The following is a 25371-nucleotide window of genomic DNA, read 5'->3' on the forward strand; positions in this document are numbered from 1 at the left end:
TTTATGAGCAGCGTCTGCCACCTTCCACCCAGGCCATTGCGAAGGGTCTAAAGTAGCAAACACGATATCCCCTCACTCCTCCACCCAAACCCACGACCAGCCACAGGATGATCACTGGGCACACTCTGCTTCAGACTGTTCTGGATCTTCTTATTGGCAGGGACATAGTCTATAAAGCCATATTGTGACCACAGAACCGTATTGTTTCTCATTTTTTTACACTGTCTTGGACTTGTTGGAAATACAGATCTTTTTATTATCATGGATATTTTCAGTTAATTAGTGGATCCCTTTGTAACAAAATCAACAAACCTCACATGCATATAGTAAACAGAAGGTACCAATCTCTCTTTTAACCCTCATATTTAGGAACAGCTATTACTAACAAATTTTGTACGTTTCATGTTTTTTTTTCTAAGCCTGGTTTTGTTTTTCTTAAACCATTGAATTTTTAAAAAAATTTTATTACATTTATTTATTCTCTCTGGGGAGGGTATGCATGTACAGTGGTGTGCATGTGGCCGGCCGTCTGAGGACAGCATGCAGGAATTGGTTCTGTCCCCATGCAGGTCACCAGCCTTGAAAGCAAGTGTGTTTTTCTGCTGGACCATCTGGCCAGCCTCAGAATTTTCTTTTTCTGGAAAAAGGGACCAAACTGGAGTTGTGGCTCAGTGGCAAAGCATTGCTAAACAAATCCAAGGTTTGGGGTTCCAAAGCCTGGAGCCTCTCCCCAGCAGTGTAGAGATAAACGAATATAAAACGGGCATCAAATCATATTTAACTATGGCCTTTTATGCTTGTCAGCTGTGGTGGCCACTCTCCGTGGTGATTCCCAGAGATCCACCTTCTAAAGTTTGTAATGGTGGTTGGTATACGATGGTATCACGTGTCCTTTTAATGACCCACCGGCAGTTATCGTGCCATTGATAACCATTAACAATAGTCCTTGTCCCGTGCACGTGGTGCTTACTCACCTATAATCCCAAGTCAGGAAGATCTTGCGTTTCAGGTCAGTGTGGGCTACATAGTGAGATACTGTCTAAAGAAAAAACAATAATGCATTTGCTCACTCTCACAACTAGCCATCCTGTTGCCAGGCTTGGCGTGTGTGTGTGTGTGTGTGTGTGTGTGTGTGTTCAAAGAACATCTGCCATGTGGTACTAAGGTTATATGCTGACTGAAAGCACCTGGCAGGGGAAATGAGTCTCTGGATGGCATAGCTCTGGCTAGCCATCGTTAACCTGGATATGGCTGGGGAGCTGTGCGCCAGGCACATGGCATAACAAGAGCAGACCGGCTCACCATCTTGTGCATGAGGATAAGGGGAGAGGACATTGCAGGTCTCCATAGGTACATGTATAGCCAACTGTAAGGGCACAGGCCAACAGGAAAGGGAGGAGGGCCCAGTGTCGGGACCAGCTGCCTCCGTACTGCAGCCAGACTCCAGGGATCACTTCTAGGGCTTGTCCGTCTTCTACGGCCCCCTCTCACTACGGTGACCATATCCATTATCACCCACAACAAGATGTCACATGTGAACTATAGGCTGTGCTCATAAGACAGTAGCTGGGAGCCTGGATAATGAACTTGCCTCTCACATTCCCAGGTAAAGTGCAATGAACAGCCCAACCGGGTAGAGATCTACGAGAAGACGGTGGAAGTACTGGAGCCAGAGGTCACCAAGCTCATGAAGTTCATGTACTTTCAGGTGAGTGAGGCGTGGAGGGGTCCGCAGCAGAAGGCTCACAAAGACCCCTACCCTTCCACGTACTAGACTTTGGTGCCATGTCATTTTTTTTTCCATCCAGCTGATATTTTTAAGAGCCACCCACATTCCTGTGGGTGAGCCAGGCCAACAGGTGTCCCCGCCTCCACAGAGGATGTGTCCCAGTGAGTATGTGTATGCTTGGAGCACAGAGCTACAAAAAATACACAGTCGTTTTTTAGGACATGGTACAGGCCGTGAGTAAAATGTGCTTTCCGACAGTCGTAGATTGCAGAGTAGTCACAGCGAGTGGCCTGAGGGACAGTGCGTGGAACTATGACCTAGTCACAAGAGAGGCCGGAGTGTGTTGGTGTGGTGAGAAGGACTCCAGGAAGATGATCCGGCAAAGCCCCAAGGCCAGTAGGAATTCTTGTGTTCAGGAAATAGAGGCAGTGTGAGAGTGGGCTGTAGAACAGCAAAAACCAGGAAGCGGTCCAAGGGGAGGCTGGAGCGGGGACAGGACTCATAGATGGGGTGCTGTGAGCCTTGAGGTTTGGATTTGGTGATGTGAGCTGAGGCTTTAGGACATCTGGCCGCTAGATAGGAAATGGTTGGGAGGTGGAGGTTGGAAGAGGCTGTAAGCGAGGAGCATGGGGTCTCATTGGCAGCCGAGAAGGCGGCAGGGTGAACACTTCAAAGCCAGTCTCTACCCCACAGCGGGTGGCCTAGCTTGCACAAGCCACGCGCTACGTATGTTCCACCTAAGGGGCTGAGTTTCATTCATGGACTCTTGACTCTGGCCAGGTCCACCCTGTACACAGCATCTAGCCAAGAGCTAGGACTGCATTGGAGGGTCCCTCAGCCTGGGTAAGGAATATGCCAGGTTAGACCCTGGCTCTGCTGTCTTATGACTGTGTGTGACTCATTTCACATGCACACGCACACACACACACACACACACACACACACACACACACACACGCACACGCATGAAATGAAGTCTGCCTGTCAGGGTAGCGAAAACAAAATCTACCTGCAGGCAGCCAACGACGCCCTGTGTTAGTTTATAGTGCCTCACAGCTGTTGTTAGTATCATAGATGGCCTAACTTCCCAGAGCCTAAAGTCTTTTTGGGAAGCAGGTCCAAAAGAGAAGAGCCATCAGAAACTGGTTGTGAAGTGAAGAGATTCCCTACAAGAGGTGTGAATGGAAGGAAGTATCTGGAATGATTCATAGACATGTACCCAGCACCATGCCCATTGACTGTGTATAAACAGTAATAAGTTAAAAGGCAACTCCTCAGCAATACAAGGCTCACTTCAAGCACTCAGCAGCCACTGTGGCCGTCCATATTAGTTACTCTTTTCACTTCTGGGTCAAATGCCTAATAAAGCATTTCCAGAAGTCTCAAGGAAGGACAGGCTTACTTGGTTCATAGTTTAAAGGTACAGTTCACTGTGGCAATAAAAGCATGGCAGCAGGAGCATGTGGCACTGGCCAGGTTGTGCCCAGGTTAGGGAGGAGGGAGAGGTGAATGCTGGTGCTCAGCCAACTTTCTCCTTTTTACTCAGTCTGGGACCCAAGTCCAGGGGGTCATGCCACACCACTTACACATTCAGGGTAAATCCTCCTTGTTCAGTTAGACCTTCCTGGAAACACACACATCCTTCATAGATACCCCCAGGGGTTCCATGGTGAGCCTAAATCCCATCAAGTTGAAAGTTGAGATTAACTGTTACACCATTATGATGAGCATTGCTGTGGTGAATGAACAGTTCCACCATGGCAGAAAGCCCAGCTGGTCTTAGACTCTGGCCTGGTCTGGTCTTTGAGGGACAGGAACTGGCAGGTGGGCATGGTAGGCCCCGGAAGGGATCAGGGCTCACATCTGCATGTGCATCCTCTCCTCACACCTCCCTTCCTGTGTTCTTTTTCTCCCTCTCCTTCCTCCTCCTCCTTTCCCCCCTCCTCTTCCTTTTCTCTTGCTCACCATCCCTCTGTTACTACAGTAGCTCCTGGCTTTTGAACTACTTTCTTTCAAAACCAGTAACAGACTTTTTTTTGAGATATAATATTTACTCCTGTGATTCACCCAAGTAGAGTGAACATCCCAGCATGCTTTAGTGTCTTCACAGAGTGTGTTTTCATCGTATAATCTGTTCGAGAAGATCTTTAACCCTCTGAAAGAAATCTCTTGAGCCATCACTCCCTACTACCCCCAGCATCCTGTCCTTCAGCCCCAGGCAACTACTCAACTCCTTCTTATCTCTGTGGATTTCCTGTTGAGACATTTTCCTACAAATGAAGTTAGACAGGACAGGGCTTTTCATGGCTGACCTCTTGCAGTTGGTGGGATGTTTTTGAGTGTCCTCTGCACTGCAGCAGGTGTTAGAATCTGTTTTGCTTTGGGTTGTTTTGTTTTGTTTTTTTAATGATGGAACACCATGTCACTGTACACGTGCCCCGTATTTTATTCATCCATCCACCAGGTGATAGATGAGGGTGTTTTCCCCTTTAGGTCTGTTAGGGGCACAAGCTGAACACATGGGTTAGAGCGTCTGTGATGATAGACTCTTTCTCTTGGGTTGTGTGTTCGGCTTTTGTCAATTTGACACGATCTGGAGTCATATGGAAAGAAGGAGACTCAATTGATGGATGTCCTCTATTGATTGCCCTGTAGGCAAGTGGGGGGGGGGGTCTGGATTAATGATTAGTGTGGGAGGGCCCAGATCACTGTGGGCTACGCCACTCTTAGCAGGTGGGCCTAGGTTGTCTAAGAAAGCAAACTGACCAAGCTGTGGACCCTCTGTGGTCTCTGCTCCAGTTCCTGCCTCTGGGTTCTTGCCTTGAGTTCCTGTCCTGACTTCCTCCAGGTTGGACTGTAAGGCGTGAATGAAATAAGTCTTTTCTTCCCCAGGTTGCTGTCGGTCAGGATGTTTATCACAGCAGTTGACAGCAAACTAGGGCAAGCAGATTCCTGTGAGTGGAGTGCTGGGTCACTTAGGGACTCCACCTTAGGTGTGCAATTTCCTAACTGGCCCTTTAGTCCACTGTCACCGCCGCTGTCACCTCCACAACCCCTCTAGAGCCCCAGGACTGCCCACCTCACTGGTCAAAGCACAACCCTCAGAAGAGCCTCTGAGAGTGCATGGCCCCTCCAGTGTTGACTGCTCCTTCCCTGCACTCACTCCAGCTCAAGCCAAGCCCTGTCCTTCCTCTGCCCTTCCGACGTGCCTCAGGGCCTTTGCACTGGCGACTCATGCTTCCTTCACTTACTCCTATCTTTCTCCTTCTCTTTCAAATCACTTCCCTGAAAGTCACTTCTTGGCGATTTCCGTCTTTCTCCCCAGAAGGACAGTTCCTTTAAACCCTTCCCGGCCTCCATCCCTTCTTCATTTCCTTCTATATCAAGTATGAAATTCTGCCGCAAATAATTTGTTTTCTGCTACTTAATTGACATATAAGATCCTTGGAGTGGGTTTTGTTCTTGTTTCAACTTCTGCTTAACTTCAGTCCTTAGGATGACTATATGGTATACAGTAGATGCTCACTTATCAGTTGCTTGTTAGGTGAACCTCTGTCTCTCCCTGCATGTCACACACTGGGGACACAATGCTTCCTAGCAAATGTGTTTTGGAATAATTCATCAGATAAGCTCACGTCGAATGGGTGGGTCCCAGCCCCCTGTCACAGTTAGCTTTGGAAACGGGAGCCATCTCTGAAAAAGACTGCCTGGCATGGCACCACCTTGTCTCTAGTAAGGACCCTAGGGGAGCCTTGACCTGCTCCTACCCAAGAGTACGCTGAGCCCCTGCCCCCTCACCCCGGCTCACCAGGCTGCCCCGTCCTCACCACTGCCCCTCTGTCTCCAGCGCAAGGCCATCGAGCGCTTCTGTAGCGAGGTGAAGCGGCTGTGCCATGCCGAGCGCAGGAAGGACTTTGTCTCGGAGGCCTACCTGCTGACCCTGGGCAAGTTCATCAACATGTTCGCAGTCTTGGATGAGCTAAAGAACATGAAGTGCAGCGTCAAGAACGACCACTCTGCCTACAAGAGGTCAGTGGCCCTCCCTGCTCCCCGAGCGCCTCTCGCAGACTGATTCCCTGGGAACCGAGTAGCCTTCCCCCAACGCAGCTGCCGTGTCGGGGTGGTTTGAGGAAGAGGGTTCCCAGCTGGGGCTTCAGAAAAAGTTGGTGTTGGCCAGGCTTGATGTCCCAAGAAGGAATCGGGTCCTCCCTTCCCCATCTGGGGAACAGCATGCCTCCCTCGTGGCAGAAAGATTAGCATAATGCAATCACATCATCATTTTCTGTGAGAGACAGAAAGCCACTGCTTTATGTCCCAGAACTGCAAAGCCCAGGCATACATTCCTCTAGTTACCCCAGCAGCGGCATTTGCCTGGATCTCTTCACCACCTCTCTGCCAGACCTGCCTCTCTGTGGGCTTTTTTTATCAGACAGACCTCTGCAATGGTTTCCTGCCATCCTGTGGCATAACCCCAGCTTTTCAGGAAAGAACTCCTCACTTTCCACTTGAATTTGAAAAATCCAAGTCAAGATTGCCTACATCAGTCCAGCTTGCTAATCCTTCCCTCAGATACTGAGTGGGGTGGAGGTTAGCTGAATGGATGGCTGAGTTCGAGGTCCGTGTCATCATTGAAAGAAGGACTGGGATTGGGAAGGGGTCATTCACCTCCAGAAGCCAGGATATAGCCACATAAAGACAGGAAGCATTGCAAAGAGACAGATCTCTGGGAGCTAGTTGAGGTTCAGATGAGTGCCACAATGTCTGTACATACCTCCTGGAAGGGTTGTCCCTACCACTGGCAAAGAATGACCCTATCTCTGAGCCATACCTCCCCATGTTTCAAAATAACAGGAGAAAGAATAAGGCAGATTGAATTTCACAATTTTATTCTCCTGGGTCAGCTGTGAAACCTAAGTTGCTCAATACTTAGAGCCTATCTCAAGGCCAACTCAAGATGTCACAGATGGCCACCGGGGCAGCATCCTTCCCCATCCACTTCCTGTGATGGCCCACCACTTCCATCATGACCACAGCCAACATCTGTGTCCCGAACCATGCGGGAGTGTTGTCCCCATTCTCACAAGTTATTGTGACCTGAGCTGTGCCTTGCTGGGTTAAGTTGGGACGCACAGTTAAGACCAGCCCGTGCTGTCTCTGTTCTTCCTCCTTTCATCCGCCGTCCACTTAGGTCAAAGGCACTTGTGTTCCCATGCAGTGCTGTGCATGGGAATGCTGAAGTCAAACCAGATCTTTGATCCATGCTCCTTGGAAGGCTGAGGCAGGAGACGCATCAGCTGGGCCTAGCGGCGCAGGACAGTAACTCTTGCTAGTTTCCATCAGTTCAAGGTCTAGGCTATAGTGTGACACCGGCCTGAAAAACTTAGCAGGACACTGTCTTAAAACTGAAAAATAGTAAAAAGGTAGGGGACATAGCTCAGAGGTCAAGTGCTTGCACAGTGCCCTAGATCCTATCCCTGGTACTACAGACCCCAAAACAGGCTGCTGAGATCTTCCTATAATGAACAGAACACATGGAAAAATGAAGCTTCCTGCCTGGAACTGGTCTGCAGGACTCACTGTACAGCTTCCCTGGAGGTCCTGGCCAGGCTCAAGGACACTGCCCACTCCCTGTCTCCTCATTCCCTCCTGGTTCCCATTAAACGTCCCAAGATTCCAGTGATGTGTTCTGCTTTCCTGCCCTTTAATTCCCAGCAGCTGTCATGAGGGCATAAACAGAGAAAGGACTGCCAAATACGTTTTCCTTTGACCTTGGGGTCACCTGTGTTGCTCAGGGCCTCCTGACATCAGGATGCTGTCTCTTTTAGGCTGAGTGAGAGCAGACTCCTATGAACCCCGTTATCACCTCCTTCCCTGTGTTTCAGAGCGGCCCAGTTCCTAAGGAAGATGGCGGACCCCCAGTCCATTCAGGAGTCTCAGAACCTGTCTATGTTCCTGGCCAATCACAACAGGATCACCCAGGTGAGGACAGGTTCCCGGTTGGTTCCTGCCTGGCATGCCAAGGAAGCAAGGATAGAGCCTGAGGCTCATAGGGCTCCGAGGGACCATTCACAAGCTCAGTCCACACTTGTCTCCACTGCCCTTCATGAGAGTAAAGTAAAGCTACAGCCAATGACCTCTCCCTGTCTGGTGCTCAGGAAGGTTCCCAGACAGGGCTGTGGGCCCCACATCAGCCTCTAGGTTGAGAACAAGCCTATCGTGGGTCCATTATCCCACCTCAGGCAAAGTCAGAGATTTAGTTTACTCATCCATAAAGTGGGTGTATTATTTGAGGACTATTATGAGAATATATCTCATAGGACTAGCTTGAAAAAATAAATGAAGTGTGAACAAAAAGCCCTCAGAACATGACCAAGAGCCTGGGAAGGCACAGTTGTAGTCCCCACCACCGGTTTGCCAAGAGTGCATCCACTGGGGCCTCTGCCCATTGGGCCTGTCATAGCTGGATCTGTCTCCCTGTCAGTTCAGTACCAACAAGAGTGTCTGCAGAACCCAGGCCAACCCAGAGGGACCCTGATGCTCCCAAGAGTTCTCAGACTCTTATCCCTATCTCAAAGGCCTGGAGGTGGCCGAGCCTTTTTTGGGTCACTTTGGAAGGCTATGGAGTCATAGCCCCCTGCTGTCTGTAGAGAATTCCAGCAATGCTGTCAACTGAGTGTCCCATAGGGGCCCAGTTTGTCTCTGTGGGGGGAAAGGGCTACAGAGAAACCTTTTTTAATAGGAACTGTTTTGATGTTCCTGGGGCCTGCCAGTGAGGAGATTCCTGCCTACCTACTCTTACTCCTTCCGCTGGGTGGGTCTTCTCCCTGCCCTTGTCTGAAGGAACCTCACAGAGAAGGCCACACCCTCAAAACTAAACTGCAATTACTGCAGGCCCAATCGCTGTAAAGCTGAGCTGCCCAGAAGTACCTTCTACCCTCAGAACCACCAGGGTTAACATGGGAGGCCCAAGGGGTTAAGTCCCTGTCGTGGGAGGTGAGCAGGAACTACCGGCTGTTGTCTAGCATTTAGGTGGAGTCGGGTATCAGCACCTGCTGGCATGAAGGCTCCCTCCTCCTGAGACCTCAGTAGGAACCAATATGCTCCTTTATCCAGCCCAGCTCTGGGCTTTCTGGGCGAGGCAGGAGGATGTTTGCTTGGCCTAACCAGTGGGTGGCGCTGTTGTTTAGTGTCTTCACCAGCAACTGGAAGTGATTCCAGGCTATGAGGAGCTGCTGGCAGACATTGTCAACATCTGCGTGGATTACTATGAGAATAAGATGTATCTGACACCCAGTGAGAAACACATGCTCCTCAAGGTAAACCTTCCCCAACTTCACACTGCTTCTTTCTGTGTGTGTGTGTGTGTGTGTGTGTGTGTGTGTACACCAGAGGTGTTATTCTTCAGGAGTCATCCATCATCTTTTCTAAAGATTTATTTCTATCATTTTAATTATGCATATGTGGGTGTGTGCACATGAGTGCAGGTGCCCTTGAAGGCCAGCGGCACCAGATATCCTGGAACTGGAGTTATGAGCTATTGTGAACTGCCCGATATGGGTGCTGGGAACCCAGGTCCTCTGCAAGGGCAGGAACTGTTCTTAACCACTGAGCCGTCGTTCCTGCCCCATATTCTTTTCTGACATATGGTCTCTCACTGGGACTTAGGGCTCACCCATTAGACCTGGATGCCTGGCCAGAAAGTCCAGAAACTGGCTTGACTCTGCCTCCCCAGCATTGGGGTTTCACGTGTGCGCCACCATGCCTGTTTTTACACAGGTGCTCAAGCTTGAATTCGGGTCTTATGCTTGTGCCACAAGCTCGTGACTGACTGGGCCATCTCCTTAGCCCCCACTTAACAATATTTTTAAGTATCAGCCAATGACTCCAGTCTTACTTGGGATCTCTCCTTGGGCCAAACACACATTGAAAACGTCATTACAGATGTTTCTCCAATGCCATCCCTAGTTGATGCCAAGAAGCCGTTTTATAGGGATGTTATTTTTCCACACATCTCCTGTGGCTAAATGTTTGACTGCACTGAAAACCCGGATGTCAGAGTTTGTAGAAAAACCCAGATGTCAGAGTTTGTAGAGCTAAACTTCCTAAAAGAGAAATTCCTAGCTGATAGGGAAGGAAGAGTCCATGTTTTGTCAAAATGGTCAAAATTGTTCCAGTGGTTTTCAGTTTTCATCCTGAAATTATGAAGCTCCTGTTATACTTATGGAGAGACTAAATTATGCAGGACAGCACAAAAATGTTTGGTCTCTTCTAATCTTTCCTCCCAGATCAGAGACAATACTTTGGTGTATGTCATTTTTTTCTGTGCTTATATATTTTCAAAATATTTAATAACATAGAATGTAAAAGGTTTTTTGTTGTTTTGTTTTTGTTTTTGTTTTTAGTTTAGTTTTGTTTTTTTGAGACAGGGTCTCAACTAAATTTAACTCTGGCTAGCTTGAAACTCAATGTGTAGACCAAGCTGACCTTAAACTCATAGAGATCGACTTGCCTCTGTCTCCCAAGTGCTGGGATTAAAGATGTGTACCGCCACGCCCAGCCTTACATATAGAATTGTAAAGATTTATTTATTTTATTATGCATGTACCTGAACACTTGTGTACCACAGTATTCATGTGGAGGTCAAAGGACAACTTGTGGGAGGCGGTTCTTTCCTTCCACCATGTGAGTCCTGGGAACTGAACTCAGATCATCAGGCCTGGCAGCAAACACCTTTACCCACTGAGCCACCCCACCAGCCTGTGTGTGGACTTTCTATCCCACGTGATCAAATGTGTTGGGACTGTTACGCAGCCATAAGATGGCATCGTACAGGAGAAATCTGTTGCATTGCCGGTTGTTCTGCCCTTGGCTGCTTAGGTCCTTTCTAACCTTTCTCCCACAGCTGACACTGTTTTGTCCTGTTGCCCAGCTCTCTGTAGCTTGTTAGTGAGTTCAGATGCCACCAGGGGGCGCTGGAACCCTTACGGGATAGTCTGGTGCTGATGCTGCAGGACAGGATGTGCCAAGCAGGAAGCAGCTGTCAGGGACAGTCCTCTGGTTCATCCCTTAGGTCCCCGGGTGATAAAGGCATGGTGAGGAGTGACTTCCTATGTCTCTACAGGTGACCATGACCCCAGCTTCTCATCTACCCAAAGGGACGAGCAAATGAGCCAGAATATTAAGAGTATCAGCATCTTCAGGCAGACTTGCTCTTGAGCAGTGGCCCCCATGACTCCTCAGGAGCCTTTGCATTGCTGTGTTCCTGGGGACTTTTATGGTCATTGGCCAATATTCCAGTGTCTGTGCCTTGACACCTCTCAGAAACAACAAAGTCCTTTCTATCTTAGTGGACCTCTAAGTGCACATTTGGATGGGAGATCCTGGGCTAAACCCTTTGCAGATAAGTCTCTGCAGCTCATTTGTGTGACTCTGGCAAGATCTCTCACCTCTGTGTCTCTTGCTCCTCATCTTTACAATAGCACATGGTACCTAAGAGTTTTGTGGGAACTGAGACCACACTTGTTAAACCCTAACCACAGCCCCGGGCCCAGACTGGCTATCATAATAATATATTACATTTCTTGTTGAATTAAGCCCATGTTTTCTGTTAATTTAATGATTTTGAAACAGCATATGTGTCTCTACGAGACGCCAGTGAGTTTGTGTGTGCCTGTACGCATGTGCATGCATGCGTCATGGACCTCTGTTTTTGTTAGCTGCTCTGGGGGTGTGATGGTTTTGTGCGTGGGCCTTTCTCATTCTAGGTGATGGGCTTTGGCCTCTACCTGATGGATGGAAACGTCAGTAACATTTACAAACTGGATGCCAAGAAGAGAATCAACCTTAGCAAAATCGATAAGTTCTTTAAGGTGAGTGACTGGAGCTGGGGCTGGGCAGGCGGACAGAGTCCCTAGAGCCTCGGTCCCTGGGGAAGGAAGGGATTAGGCAGAAAGCTGTGGAGGTGGTTCATAGGCATCTAACGACCCTCAAGAAAAAGGACAATAAGAGCACAGGCTCCAGCTATTCCCACTAAAGCAAGGTCTGTTGCCCACCTGCCTCCAGACTCGGCTGGGATTCCACTGGAGGCCTTGTAAGTCTTCCTGCATGCTCTTTTTCCCTTTCCTAGAATCTTTCATCTGAAGGGAGTTGCATCCTAGAAGACAACGCCTGTGTTAATTGTCATTATGCCCCAGAGCTCATGGGAGGACTAAAGGCTGGATCTTTTTGTTAAAGATTTACTTTTATTTTATGTGTATGGGTACTATGCCTGCATGTGTCTGTACCATGTGTGTGCAGTACCCATGGAAGCCAGAAGAGGGTGCCCTGGAACTAGAGTTACATATAGTTGTAGGCTGCTATGTGGGTACCTGGCATCAAACTCAGGTCCTCTGAAAGAGCAGCAAGTGCTCTTAACTGCTAAACTGTGTTTCCAACCTCTAAACACAAAATTTCAAGTGGATTCATGTCTGCCATTATTGCCACTCTGAGGCTCATGACAGGCTATTTCTCTGCAGCATTTAAGCACAATAACTCACTAGCATTCTGGGTAAGAACAATCCCTTTTAACACCTTTGAGATCTGACCATTTGGCCCTAAAGCTTCCTAATTAAAAACTTGCAGATAAATTTTAAGCCTTTGGAGTTTGGGCAAGGAGATGTCACATCTGGAACTGAATTCTCATCCTGAATTTACTCTCATGTTGGGTCCTACAGATGTGAGCCCTGCCCTGAGGGACTGTTGTGTTATGGAAGACACTGGGTGAGGCCAAGTACATTTAGATTTAAAGGGAAATGGGAGTCTTCAGAGGGGTCTTGTGGCTTGATTTCTTCGCTTTTCTCTAGAGCTGCCCCAGGTGAAAACAGGCCCCATGTTGGGAAACTGTAATGTCTGCCTTCCACCAGCAGGAAGGAAGGTAGAATCAGGCCCACCCATGCCAGGGTTTAATCCAGCTCTGCTGCCTTCTGTCTGAAGGGAAAGGGCATAGACTAGGCCTCCTGGAGCCAAGGGTTCTGATCCCAGTTCTTGCTCCGCCTGGTCTCACTTCCTGAAGAGACTAGGCTTCTTCCTGTGTGTCGTCCCTGTGCCAGGACAGTGAGACGGGGACAGTACTGACCCCACTTGGTTATGTGTGGATGGGGATAGTAGATGGTTGGTGGTTGGGTTTGGTGATTAAAACCAGGGCCTTGTCCATGCTAAATAAGTCTTCTATTACTAGTTCTACCCCAGCTTTTCTGTTTCACTTTTTAAAGGTAGAGTCTCACTGTGTTGCCTGGGAAGCCTGAGAACTTAGGATCTTCTTGCCTTTGCGTCATGAACAGTTGGGAGTATAGACCTATGCAGCCAGGCTCGGCTGAGATAGTGTTTGTAAAGTGCCTGGTCCTGTGTCCAGTGGAGGTCGACAGCAGCCTGGGCTTTGGTCAGGAGATGTCTGCACTTTAATGTTAGGTCTCAGGAAGGCCACCTCCAGGCAGTAGCCCTCTGCCACCTAGTCCAGTTTGGAGCAGTAGATGTCTTCTGAGCTGTAGAAATGACCCTGTACTGGGAGGCCAGCCCTCTGGTCCTCTGCTTCATCTATTCTGTGTGACCTTGGACAAGCCACTTTGCTTTTCAGGCATCAGTTGCTTGAAGTATACAGTTGGTTGGAGACAGGGGAAAGGCCTGTATGCTGCTGGCTGGGCTTTCCTCTGGATGCCAAGACCCCGTGGTAACACCCTTAGAAACAAACACAGCTACTGACCCCAGGTGCACACCGAAGCCTCACACCCCGCTGGTACATCAGCCCCGGCCCTGCCTGTGGCATCTCACATGCTCTGTTTGCTTCCTTTGCAGCAGCTGCAGGTGGTACCCCTTTTCGGCGACATGCAGATAGAGCTGGCCAGATACATTAAGACCAGTGCTCACTATGAAGAAAACAAGTCCAAGTGAGTGCCTGCCGTAATGTCTCTCGGCTCCTGTGAGGATGCCCAGCCCGGGCAGGGAGTGGAGGGACCACTTCAGTCCCTCCTCCCTCCCCAGAGCCCTGGGCAGGTGGATTCCCGCAGAACAGCAGTACCAGGAGGGGAATAGCGAGGGTGCTCTGAGCCCTTTTGCACCAGCCCTTTGCTGCCAGGCTCTAAAGGGCTTAGAGCATAGTCACGCCCCTTGTCCTGCTCTGCGGTAACCCCCTCCCCTCCGTGGGACAGCAGGAGTCTACTGATGGTAACAGTCATCACCCTGGTTCAGGTCTCGGTTCAGGTCTCGGCTCAGGTTTTGTGGCTATGCAGTAAGTACGTGGTTAGCGGTGTGGCCTGGATGGTTCCAGCTGTGACAGGAGTTGACAACCTCCCCTTGTGTCATCTAATAAATCATAGTTCTAGGAAATCTATGCTAAGGCCTGGGAGTGAGTCAGTGGCTCCCAGAAGGGATTTTTTTTGCGGGGGGAAGGGGGGTAGTTATCTGGCTCCAGCCTTGGTCCTTCTGATCACAGAGATATCATAAGATGGTCTATCTACATGCATATTATCTACAACTAAGAGACTATGGCCTATCCATACGGGTCGGAGCTGGCCACCCTTTGGTCAGTGTTTTTCTTAGTTTTGCAGTGTGGGCGACTGAACTGAAGGTCTTGCACATGCTGGGCGAGCACCTTACCACTGGGTTACAGTCTCCCTTCTCTTTTTAACTTTCATTTGGAGTCAGGGTCTCATTAAGGTGAACTCAATCTGTAGCCCAGGGATACCTTGAATTTGTGATCCTCTTACCTCAGCCACTCTTAGTAGCTGGGATTAAAATGATACCAGCAGAGCCCGTGGATGGTACAAACACCTGGGATCCCAGCAGTTGGGAAGTGGAGGCAGGAGGGTCAGGAGTTCAAGAACAGCCTCAGCTACATTAGAACCTTGTGTCAAAAAAACCTAGGATACCTGCAGAGGGGTCCTCGACCTACAAGCTACATCTACCTGGAGACCCAGGTAGTCCTTGGGGGGAATTCAGACGGTGTCTGGCAGCCTTAGAGGGAGAGGCTTATTGGGCCAGATATTCGCTGGTAACCAGGCAGAAAGTAAGAGGTCTGAGTGACTGTGTCTCCTCCACAAGTAGCTCAAAATAAAAAACCAGTAGTCTAAGTCAGAGGAGGGCGTCACCACTCATACTCCTTCTGAGAATCCCTTTGCATCTTCTTTTGAGTCTACGTTCTGTCCAAACCCTTCGCCTGCCTGCTGGCTTCCCATTCTCGTGGTCCGTCTACTGAGCCACAGTTCTGGACAGAGGAAGAGGGGCAGAGCATGAGGGCTTTTGTTCACTTATACCCTCTCCAATTCAGGAAGGTCTTCCTAATGGTGTCTTTCAAAAGGATGGAAGAGAAAGAAGACAGGAGAGGAGGGAGGAGAATGGGAAGAGAAAAGGAAGGAAGAAGAGGTGGGGAGGAGGTGCCAGCCACGCCTCTCAGCATGATAGGAAGTCTCTCAGCATGGGTACCATCATGTCACCAAGTCTTTTTGGGAAAGGCAGGGAAGTTGCCTGTCCCAGTTTTGCTCGGCTGCGATTCTAGCCTTTTGTGGCCATAGAGAGGCTATGGTCTGGGGCCTCACTCACTCTCTCACTTAACTGGTAAGTATTGTGCGCTAGTGTCCAGAGACACCTGTGGTAGGATCTGGAGAAGGCAGAGACCGGACTCTCCTTTCTAGTCATGGTGCCTACAGAGATGGCTCTGGGACTTAGACGGCCACTTGACCTTTTGGTTCCACCCAGGGGAGCCAACTATGTTGTCTGAGGACCAAGAACAGCTAGTGTGCAGAAGGAGCCTGTCCCACGCAGGTGCCTGGAGCTGGGACCCACCCAAATCCTGTGGTTTTCTCCCCAGATGGACATGCACTCAGAGCAGCATCAGCCCCCAGTACAACATCTGTGAGCAGATGGTTCAGATCCGGGATGACCACATCCGTTTCATCTCTGAGCTGGCTCGCTACAGCAACAGCGAGGTGAGTTCCGTGGCTGGTCCAGGGCCAACAGAGTACAAGAAGGCCGAGGAAGAGCAGGCAATGTGGGATAGGGGGAGCACACTGCCAGAGGCGGAGGGTGGGCTTGCTGGAAGCAGTTCAGAGTCAGACTTGGACTCTGGGTCTCCATCCCTCCATCTGCAAAATGGATGGAATGCTAACAGTGTCTGAGGAGGATGGGAGTGGCAGGGAGTCGGTGATGGAAAGAGGATTGTTAGCAGGTACAGAGGTACAGTCAGGTAAGAGAAATAGTTTCCTTCCTTCCTTTTCCTTGGGGTATCTCTACTTTTACTAAATAGCAAATATTTAAGAAAAATGCAGGTTTAAACTAGCCAAGTAGGAGGAATCACTTACAACGTTCTGTCACACTGACAATGGGTGTTGATAATCACGATTCTCGACATGAAGAAATGACATCAGAGGTGATAGATGGGCACATCTGTTCTTCACATATTGTATACATGTGTTGAATCTTCACACGGTGTGCCATAGATATCTACAGTTATGGTGTCAAATTAAAAAGAATCCAGACATGTTTTAAATAGAGGTAATGATAGCATTTACCTCGAAAGGTTCTCTGAAATAACTACTAAGGCACCTAGCATGTGTGTTGTGTCTTGGATACAGTAAAGGCCCAGTAACTGTTTATTCCAGCTGCACAAGATCCATCCCATCTCCACCGCGAGACACAGTTCTGAACACTCCTGCCCTAACACCATCTCAATATGTATAACTATAGAAATATATATGATCATTTCAAAAATATCACAAATGGAATCAGAGAAGAAAAAAGCCACAAAAGGCTGGGGAGGCGGCTCAGTGGGGGGAACACACATGTTATGCAAGCATGAAGAACAGTTGAATTCGGATTCCCAGAACCCACATAAAGCCAGGAGTGGTTCCACAGCACGTGTCTGTCTGCAATACCAGAGCTTCTACAGCAAAACAGGAAGCTTGTGGACCAACTACCTGGTGAATGCAATGGCAAGCAGCCAAGAGACCCTGTCTCAGAGAAACTGACACCCACAGTGGTCCTCATGTGTGTGCGCCATAAAGATCTCTCGTGATATCAATGATTGTGATTTGAATTTTTTAAATAGAAGAGCGTGATCAGTTCACAGACTTAGAAGAAATTAGATATGCAAAAGGAGAGAAAAACAATCCCAGAGACTCCTACCATCTCAGAACTAACTTTTATGGTCATATATCTTGGTGGGTCCCTTCCCATAGATACCTTTCTCACAGATACATAAGATGTGCTGTTTAAGCCCCCATGGGTCCTGAATCTGCACTCCCACATTGTGGAAGAAGCCACATTTGCTTACTGGCTCCACTGTGTGACCAATGGCCATAGTGATCATCTTTTTCCAAACCCCAGCTCAGGAAGTACTGGTGATCATAACCTAGCTCATTTGAAATAGGGTCAGTCTGACAAATACAGGCAGTGTGGTCAGTAGCTCAGAGCCCACAAGGACCAGGTTGAGTCCAAACCTGTAGCTTTCTTAGCAAATGTGCTCGTCAGCTGACATAAGCAGGAGAATTGTCTGTTCTGAATCCTGAGGCTGGAATTCCTGGTCACGTGTCTGTGCCATCTGAGACTAATTCTGGCCAAAGATATTTTTTTATTACAATTACCTCTCGGTATTCATGTGCAATTGCTACAGGATATACTACTGACACCAGAGTCTACAGATGCTCCAGTCCCTTGTGAAAGTCATTGTTTTTCATCTAACCTATTTGCATATTTGAATATATTATAAATAGTCTCTATTTTTAATAAGACCTAATACAATGTGCAAATGTCATATATTCTAGTTTCATCTCTGTTACTATGATAAAATACTCTTGAGAAAAGGCAACTTAAAGAATAAAGATTTTATTTTAGTTCACAATTCCAGGTTATAGCCCATCATTTTGAGGAAGCCACAGAGGTAAGAGCTTGAGACAGCTTTTCACATCACATCCACAGTTAAGAGGAGAAAGAAATGAATGCATGCTTGTTCTTTGGCTTGCTTGTTTATGCTCAGCTCAATCTCTAATACACAATTCAGAACCTCCTGATCAGGGAATGGTGCCGCCCAGTGTAGGCTGGATCTTCCCATATCCATTAACTTAATTAAGATGATCCCCATGGACATACCTACAAAACTTACCCAATGTAGACAATCTCCCATTGAGATACCCTCCTAAGGTGACTCTAGGTTGTGCCAAGTTGACAATGAAAACTAACCATCACATCATAAATAGCTGTTTTGCTGTATTTAGGGGATAATATCAAGATCATATGCTATAGATACAGCATTTCCCCCAAATATTTCCCATCTACCATTGCATGAATTTGTTGGATGCAGACTACCTCAGACACATAGGGCCAAATGAACATGCTATGTGCATATATGTTATCAGTTTTCATGACTTTCACTAGTAACATTCTACAAAATGCCATAAACTCTGAATTCAAAAATTGTGAGCCATTGCCCACAAAGAAATTCAGAATTCCCGTGAGCCTCTTGCCACAGCGTTTTTATCAGCACAGAATCTGGTTTTATCTCCATTTCTGTCTAAAGATACCTTTGTGACATTTTTTTTGTTGATTCATTGACATTAGCTGAGGGCCAACAGCACCATGACTTCTGTTTGAACGAAGTGTTTCTAAACATGTCTGCCCCAGGTTTCCTGCGGATAGTGTAACACTGTATAGGACAGTGGTTCTCAGCCTGTGGGTCACGACCCCTCTTGGGGTCAAACAGTCCTTTCACAGGGGTCACCAAAAACCATCAGAGAACAGATATTTACATTACAATTCATAACAGTAGAAAAATTGTATTTAGGAAGTAGTAACAAAAGTGATTTTATGGTTGGGGGTCACCACATGAGGAACTGTATTACAGGGTCACAGCATTGGGAAGGCTGAGAACCACTGGCCTAGCACATCAACCCTGTTTGAAATTGTTAATTAAAAGAACAAAACTGTAGGCATCCTGACACTGTTTAGGCTACAGAGATGTCGGCTTGCAATATGAGAGCTGAACCAAAAAGGCAGAAGCCTCTACTCAGCTGGAGACAAGCAGGAGTCTTCAGGGGATGGAAACATTGCTACAAGTGTTAATTTGGGAAATTACAGATAGACAGTGGTGATGAAACAAACTTACAATGATAGTGTCCATTATGATGGCTACCTGTATATATTCATGTGATATATATGTGTATGTGTATATATGTGTGTGTATATATATCATGTGGATACATCCATACTTATGGTGTGGATGGAGTATTACACATACAGACATTTGTGTCAGATCTTTTTAATCATTGCATTGTAGCTAGTCAATGAGCTGTGACATCATTTTAGTGATTTGTGATTAGCACTGTACGTAAAGTAGACCATGAAACCAGAAGGAGTCCTGTGAAGTCACAGTGTTGTGTGAAAGTCATTGCTTGTACGTACCTGAATTTAATATCACTGCAAAGAAGAGATCTTGGATCACTGACTAGTCTGCACTTCCTATTGTGAATACAGCCTTTGCTGTAAGACCGTAGGGTGAGGCTAAGCAGGGATCGAAAATGACACCTCCTGAATCAGAACCCTCAGCCACTTACAAGACATGGGGCCTTCAACAAGACAACTGTCAAAGCCAAGTTGGTCTAGCAAAGGGAGCATAACAGCTGCACAGTTTTTACAGGGGAATTTGAGGAGCAATGCTCAAGAGCCTCAGACACATGGACTGTGAAGTGAATATGAAATTCCGTGTCCCTCAGGTGGTGACAGGCTCAGGGCTGGACAGCCAGAAGTCGGATGAAGAGTACCGGGAGCTTTTTGACCTGGCCCTTCGAGGCCTGCAGCTTCTATCCAAGTGGAGTGCCCATGTCATGGAGGTGGTAGGTGTCCTGAGGTGCCAGCCCTCACACTGACCTAGTTCACATGGCATCTGCCTTTCAACATTAATTTATATACCACACCTCATACCCAACTGAAACCCACATTTTTAAGTATATTCATGGAACTGTATGACCTTAAATTAAGAATATTTTCATCACTTAAAGAATAAAATAAAATAAAACCACACCTGGGACGAGAGAGATGGCTGGGACCCAACACTGACATTAGGTGGCTCACAGCCTCTTGTAACTCCAGCACAAGTGACCTGGTGCCCCTGGCTTCTGTGAGCACTCACACTGACATGCATGTCCCCCCAAACAGATTGACATACACATCCCCACAAACAGATACAGATGCACATAAGCATCATTAAAGATAAACCTTAAAGACATTTTTAAAAACCCACATCTATCACCTCATTTTGCTTACCATTCTTCCCTTGACGGGCATTGGCTGGTTCTTCTCTCCCCAGTACTCTTGGAAGCTGGTTCACCCCACAGACAAGTTCTGCAACAAGGACTGCCCGGGAACAGCGGAAGAGTACGAGCGAGCCACGCGCTACAATTACACCAGCGAGGAGAAGTTTGCCTTCGTGGAGGTGGGTGCCAAGGCCCTGCTCTCCCCACCCACCTACGCCCTGTGGTTCCTGAGTTGTTCTGATCACCCCACAATGGTGTCATTTTAACTCGCTGCCCTCTTCTGACTTTTCTCATCCAGGTGGTTCTCTGTTGAAAGTTACTAAGAAATGATGAGGGATGCAGCTAGTTTAAAGTTCCGCCATTGACCCTGGAGGGTTCCTGAGGCCTCGCCCCTTGTGGAGGAGCAGTTGCTAGTTACTGGGGTAGTAAGAGGCGTTTTTCTTTAGGAGTGTGGCCATTGGTTGGTTCCCCGTGCTCCAGTGGATGGCTCCATGCCCGTGTGTGTGTGGGGGCAGCACTAATTGGACTCACTGGGTTAACACGTAATAAATAAGTGCTTATGAAAGGAGCCTATGAAATTGGAAGGGAGGTATGATCAGGGGTCCTGAGGGAGGCCAGAGTGGGGAGGAAGGATGGATAGGATCAAGATAAAATATATGTGTGGGTGACATTTTCTAAGGATAAATTTTTAAAAATATATGGTGAGGACTGGCAAGGTGGTTGGGTGGGTGAGAGCAGTGACTATAAACACATGAGGACCCCAGCACCCACATAATAAAGTAGAACACAGTTACACCCTTCACCTGAGTGCTGTGGGCATGGAGACAGGATAGCTGAGCTACAACCCCAACCCACTTTTGCTTTGGTTTCTCTGTTAGTTTTTATTGAGACAGAGTCTCACTAAGTTGCCCTTGAACTCCCTTGATAGCCGAGGCAGGTCTGCAGGCTTGTCCTGTCAAGCCTGGCTGAGTTTTAACTTTTCACCGGGGGCACTCACACTGTAAGTGTTCCTTTAACAGCCACACCAAGGGGGATTTCACATTATCGCCAAGTCTCCCTGAGGGTCCCATTGTTCTGTGCCCTCAGAGGCCTTGGTGGTGGCCATCTCACTAATGATCTTGGCCATGGTTCTAATGGTCATGGAGGTGAGTCTCATTAACCTTGTCGCTCTCATTTCCCAGAGTCTAATACCAAGTATCTTTTCACGTGCGTATTGGCCATTCTTCTCTTATCCTGTGTGTTCTATCAAAGTCTTTGCCCATTTTTAAAGGTTGTATTTGTGCCTTTTCATTATTAAATTTTGAGACTTCTTTCTGTATCCTCATCACAAGACTTTGATCATGCATGTGTTGCTTCTCTACTTGGTGACTTTGCCTCTTTGGATTTTGGGCAATGCCTTTTGAGGAGCACTGGTTTTGGATTTTGCTAGAGTCCAGTTTTTTACCTTATCGTTTTACAGTATGTGAATGGGGGATTCTAGCTAAGAAATCTTTACCTAGTCTTAAGTTGCAAAGATTATTCCCCCTCAGGTCCAACAGCCTTGCCCAATCTATGTTTAGAATTATTCCGACCCCTTCTTTATCCGTTTGTCTCAGTGTTCTAATTATGTGTTTGTGTGTGAGAGAGAATGAGCATGTGAGTGTCTAAGGAGGCCAGAGGCATCAAGTACCCTTGGGCTGGAGTAATTGTAAACGGCCCAACATGGTTGTTGGGAACCGAACTTGGGTCTGCAAAAGCAGTTAATGCGCTTAACTGCTGCGCCAGCTCTCTAGCCCGTCTGAGTGTTTTTTAAATTTCCCCTCTGGCCAGGAGCCCAGATCCCTTAGAGTCTGACCACCTTTGAATGCCTCTCTTATTCGTGTTCTTCACAATACCGTACTGCAGCAAAGGCATTCCATTCCTTCTGGGACTAGCCCTCCCTTCTGACCAGGTTTCTCACCCTAATTGCTAGTGTTTTTGTTGGTGGTGGTTTGTTTGGGGGTGTCTGGGTTCTTATTTTGTTCGATTTCTTTAGCGTTTTAGAGAAAGAAACAAGTCTGGGGTGTAAGCCCATCGCTCATTCCCTCACTCCTTCCTGTTCAACGGAAGGATCCAGATAGGGGCTTTCAGTCAAAGACAGTGACCTGCTTCATGAAGCACAGTCTTGGTTTTGTAGCAAGATATCAGTATCATTTTCTAAGCATCACTTATTGTTGTGTAACACAAATGGCTATAAATATGCAGGAGGTCCACTGTGACATGTCAGCATTTTGGACACAGTTTGTAAAGTTCGGTTCAGCTAATCTGCATATCCATCCCTTCTAATTATTATTGCTGTGAACATTCAGAATCCTTTCTGGCAGCTGTTCTGAGATGTGCAGCTTCTTATGCAGCGCAGCTCTCCCACTGCGATGTAGCATTGGACATGGTCCCTCCTAGCCAACCACACTCCTGTTCACGGGACCCATCGCCTCTCCATTACTGGCTGCTGTGGCCTTCCAGAACTCTGACAATTAGACCAGGCTACCTAGGTGTTGAGCCCCAAGAACCCAACTTGTTCTGTCTTCCAATACTGGAACTATCAGCACACCACCATGCTCCGCTTTTTTTTTTTTTTTTTTTACGTGGGTTCTGGTGTTTGAACTTGGGTCTCACGCTTGCAATGCAAACACTTCACCAACTGATGTCTCTCTCTCTCTCTCTCTCTCTCTCTCTCTCTCTCTCTCTCTCTCTCTCCTCTCTCCAGCCCCTCTTTCTTTTACATTTTAAGTTTTGTTCTGTGCCCGATGTAATAGGGTGAGTTCTGTCGTGCATATGGCGGAACTTCTTCTTTATGGCTGTGTGGTCTTGCATTGTTCATATCTACCACAGTTTCTCTCTCCACTCACCACCAGTGACCACCTCAGTGGATTCTGTCCTGGCTGTGATGACTAGTACAACAGTTAGCATGCTGGTTTCCCTGCCCTCAGTTACACCCAGAAGTAGGATGGCTGAATCACGTGATACTTCCAGTTCTAGCTTCTCAGGAAAACCCCATCCTTTATCCGTAATGCCCACTCACAGTGCATGGGAGTTCCCCTTTAGTATAACTACTGATGGAAAGAGCAGAGCTCTGATCTGTGAGCATTTGGCACCATTTCTTACCTAGTCATGCCCCTGACAGTTTTTGTTTTGTTTTGTTTTGGTTTGGTTTGGTTTGGTTTTTCGAGACAGGGTTTCTCTGTGTAGCTTTGCGCCTTTCCTGGAACTCGCTCTGTAGACCAGGCTGGCCTCGAACTCACAAAGATCCGCCTGCCTCTGCCTCCCGAGTGCTGGGATTAAAGGCGTGCGCCGCTGCCACCGCCGCCGGGCCCCTGGCAGTTTTAGAGGCACTAGCCTCACACTCTGGGTACCTCCAGTGGCCCTTCCCTGCAGCGTGGCCAAGTTCAGTGAGCAGATGGTGATAAGTGATAGCTAGGCTGACCCTTGCTCTATGCCCACCAGGTGATCGCCATGATCAAGGGCCTGCAGGTGCTCATGGGAAGGATGGAGAGTGTCTTCAACCAGGCCATCCGCAACACTATTTATGCGGCCCTGCAGGATTTCGCCCAGGTGACATTGCGCGAGCCGTTGCGGCAAGCAGTGCGCAAGAAAAAGAATGTCCTTATCAGGTGGGTCCTTGGAGGGCCCCCGTTCAGGGTGCTGCAGAACCGAGGGGCGCAGGGCTGGAAGAAGAGGGCCTTGTAGCTCAGTCAGCTTCCAGCATGGCTTTTAAACACAGAGACCCTCTGGCAGTGGACATTTGTGATAAGCCAAGCTTCTATGCAGAACTTGAACGCAAGCCTGCTGCTGTCTAAAAAGTGAATTATTCAAATGAGTTCTCTGGCTGTCAGTCCCTTGTTTGTAAAGTGGGATGGTGGTGCCCACCGTATCCATGGCTGTGGGATGATGAAATGAGATCATCAGTGTGTAGACTTCAGCACACATGCTGTAGAGGGAACAGGCTATAAATATAAGCTCTTTTTAAAACTTGATCCATGTAGTTAGTGATGCTAATGAGATGTTCCTGTAGCTCGCTCCCACTCTCCCCATCCCCAGGTCCTGCAGGCTCCTGTCCCCCACATGGCTCAGAGCTGAGTTCTTAGGTAGTCAATGGCCACCAAAGCCACAGGAGCCACTTGTTCAAAGCACCTTAACACCACTAACAGCATCCCTGAGTGGGTCCAGAAATGAATGTGCATCCCAAACACTTAGACCTCTAATGCAGGTGGTACTGAGACATTCTGGGGCCTGGAAACAGCCTTGCAGACACCTGGGCTAAGTCCCCATTCCTCCTTCCCCAGTGTCCTGCAGGCAATTCGCAAGACCATCTGTGACTGGGAGGGAGGCCGAGAGCCCCCCAATGACCCATGTTTAAGAGGGGAAAAGGACCCCAAAGGCGGCTTTGACATCAAGGTCCCCCGCCGCGCTGTGGGACCATCCAGCACACAGGTAAGTGGTTCTGGGGCAGCCTGGCTTCTCTGACTCCAGGCCAGTTGGACCAAGGAAGGGCAACATGCTGAACCATGGGGTAGTGAAATGGGTATCCTTGCGAGGAAGGGAAGGGCTAAGCAGCTGCTCTGGGTTTTTCCTGATGTCTTGTTTTGATGTAAAAGGAAGACCACTGGTCTAAGATTCAGGAGACCTGGGTTCTAGTCCTAGACACCTGTGTGACCTTGGGCATGTTACACGGTCTCTCTGTGCCTCAGTTGTCTAGTCTGAGCAGTGGGGGCAGCACCGTATCTGCCTACCCAGCCATCTCCAAGCCCTGCAAAGCTCACATTCTGCAGAGCAGGAGGGGTCCAACATGGAGTCCATGAACATCGGTCTATGTATTTCAGTGACCACAGCCCCCTCGCCTAGAGTGGCATCCCGGCATGGGAACTTACAAGTTCTGCCTCTGACTTGCTGTATGTTCCTGGGCAAGCATCATAACCTCTCAGCTCTGCTTATCTTCTAAAAAACGAAAACTCTGGATGAGATCATGTTGCCAACAAAACACTTTCCTAATTTTTCCAGCCCTTTCCAGAGACAACCCACAAGCTTGGCAGGCCTCCTCCCCTTAGAGACAGTCTGGTTGTCAGAAATACCCCGAGTTCCCAGCTGGAACTTCCTCAATAAGATGATGTCTGTGTTCATCCAGGACAGTCTTAAAATTACATGGAGGGAAAAAGAGTGAATCACGGAGTTAAGTCCTTACTGCCAATGTAGGAAAAGGTATTTCCCGGTCTCCTTTCTGTGGTATTTGAAAGCAGATGCATCTTACTGTAACCGTCAGGATCTTGCAGGCTCCAGAAGCCCCAAGCTGGAAGCTCCTCCTTATAGGACCTTTCAAGCCCGTCTCTGCTCTGGATCACCTGAAGCGGGCCA

At 48.1% G+C, this 25371-nt stretch overlaps 1 protein-coding gene across 4 annotated transcripts in view; it reads left to right on the top strand.

Moving 5' to 3' along the window:
- Cyfip2 (cytoplasmic FMR1 interacting protein 2) overlaps window positions 1–25371 on the top strand; it is a 121533-nt gene that overhangs the window by 27681 nt on the left and 68481 nt on the right. For all 4 annotated transcript variants that reach the window (XM_052758355.1, XM_052758353.1, XM_052758356.1 and 1 more), the window contains exons 5-15: window positions 1607–1708; window positions 5577–5758; window positions 7612–7708; window positions 8917–9045; window positions 11494–11598; window positions 13559–13650; window positions 15570–15687; window positions 19465–19584; window positions 20058–20183; window positions 23467–23633; window positions 24306–24453. In XM_052758355.1, the coding sequence (XP_052614315.1) occupies window positions 1607–1708; window positions 5577–5758; window positions 7612–7708; window positions 8917–9045; window positions 11494–11598; window positions 13559–13650; window positions 15570–15687; window positions 19465–19584; window positions 20058–20183; window positions 23467–23633; window positions 24306–24453 (1386 nt within the window). The remainder of the gene's footprint in view (window positions 1–1606; window positions 1709–5576; window positions 5759–7611; window positions 7709–8916; window positions 9046–11493; window positions 11599–13558; window positions 13651–15569; window positions 15688–19464; window positions 19585–20057; window positions 20184–23466; window positions 23634–24305; window positions 24454–25371) is intronic.

The sequence above is a fragment of the Peromyscus californicus genome, unplaced genomic scaffold (assembly GCF_007827085.1).
Source record: "Peromyscus californicus insignis strain IS unplaced genomic scaffold, ASM782708v3 Scaffold_3__1_contigs__length_106647218, whole genome shotgun sequence".
Taxonomy (NCBI): domain Eukaryota; kingdom Metazoa; phylum Chordata; class Mammalia; order Rodentia; family Cricetidae; genus Peromyscus; species Peromyscus californicus.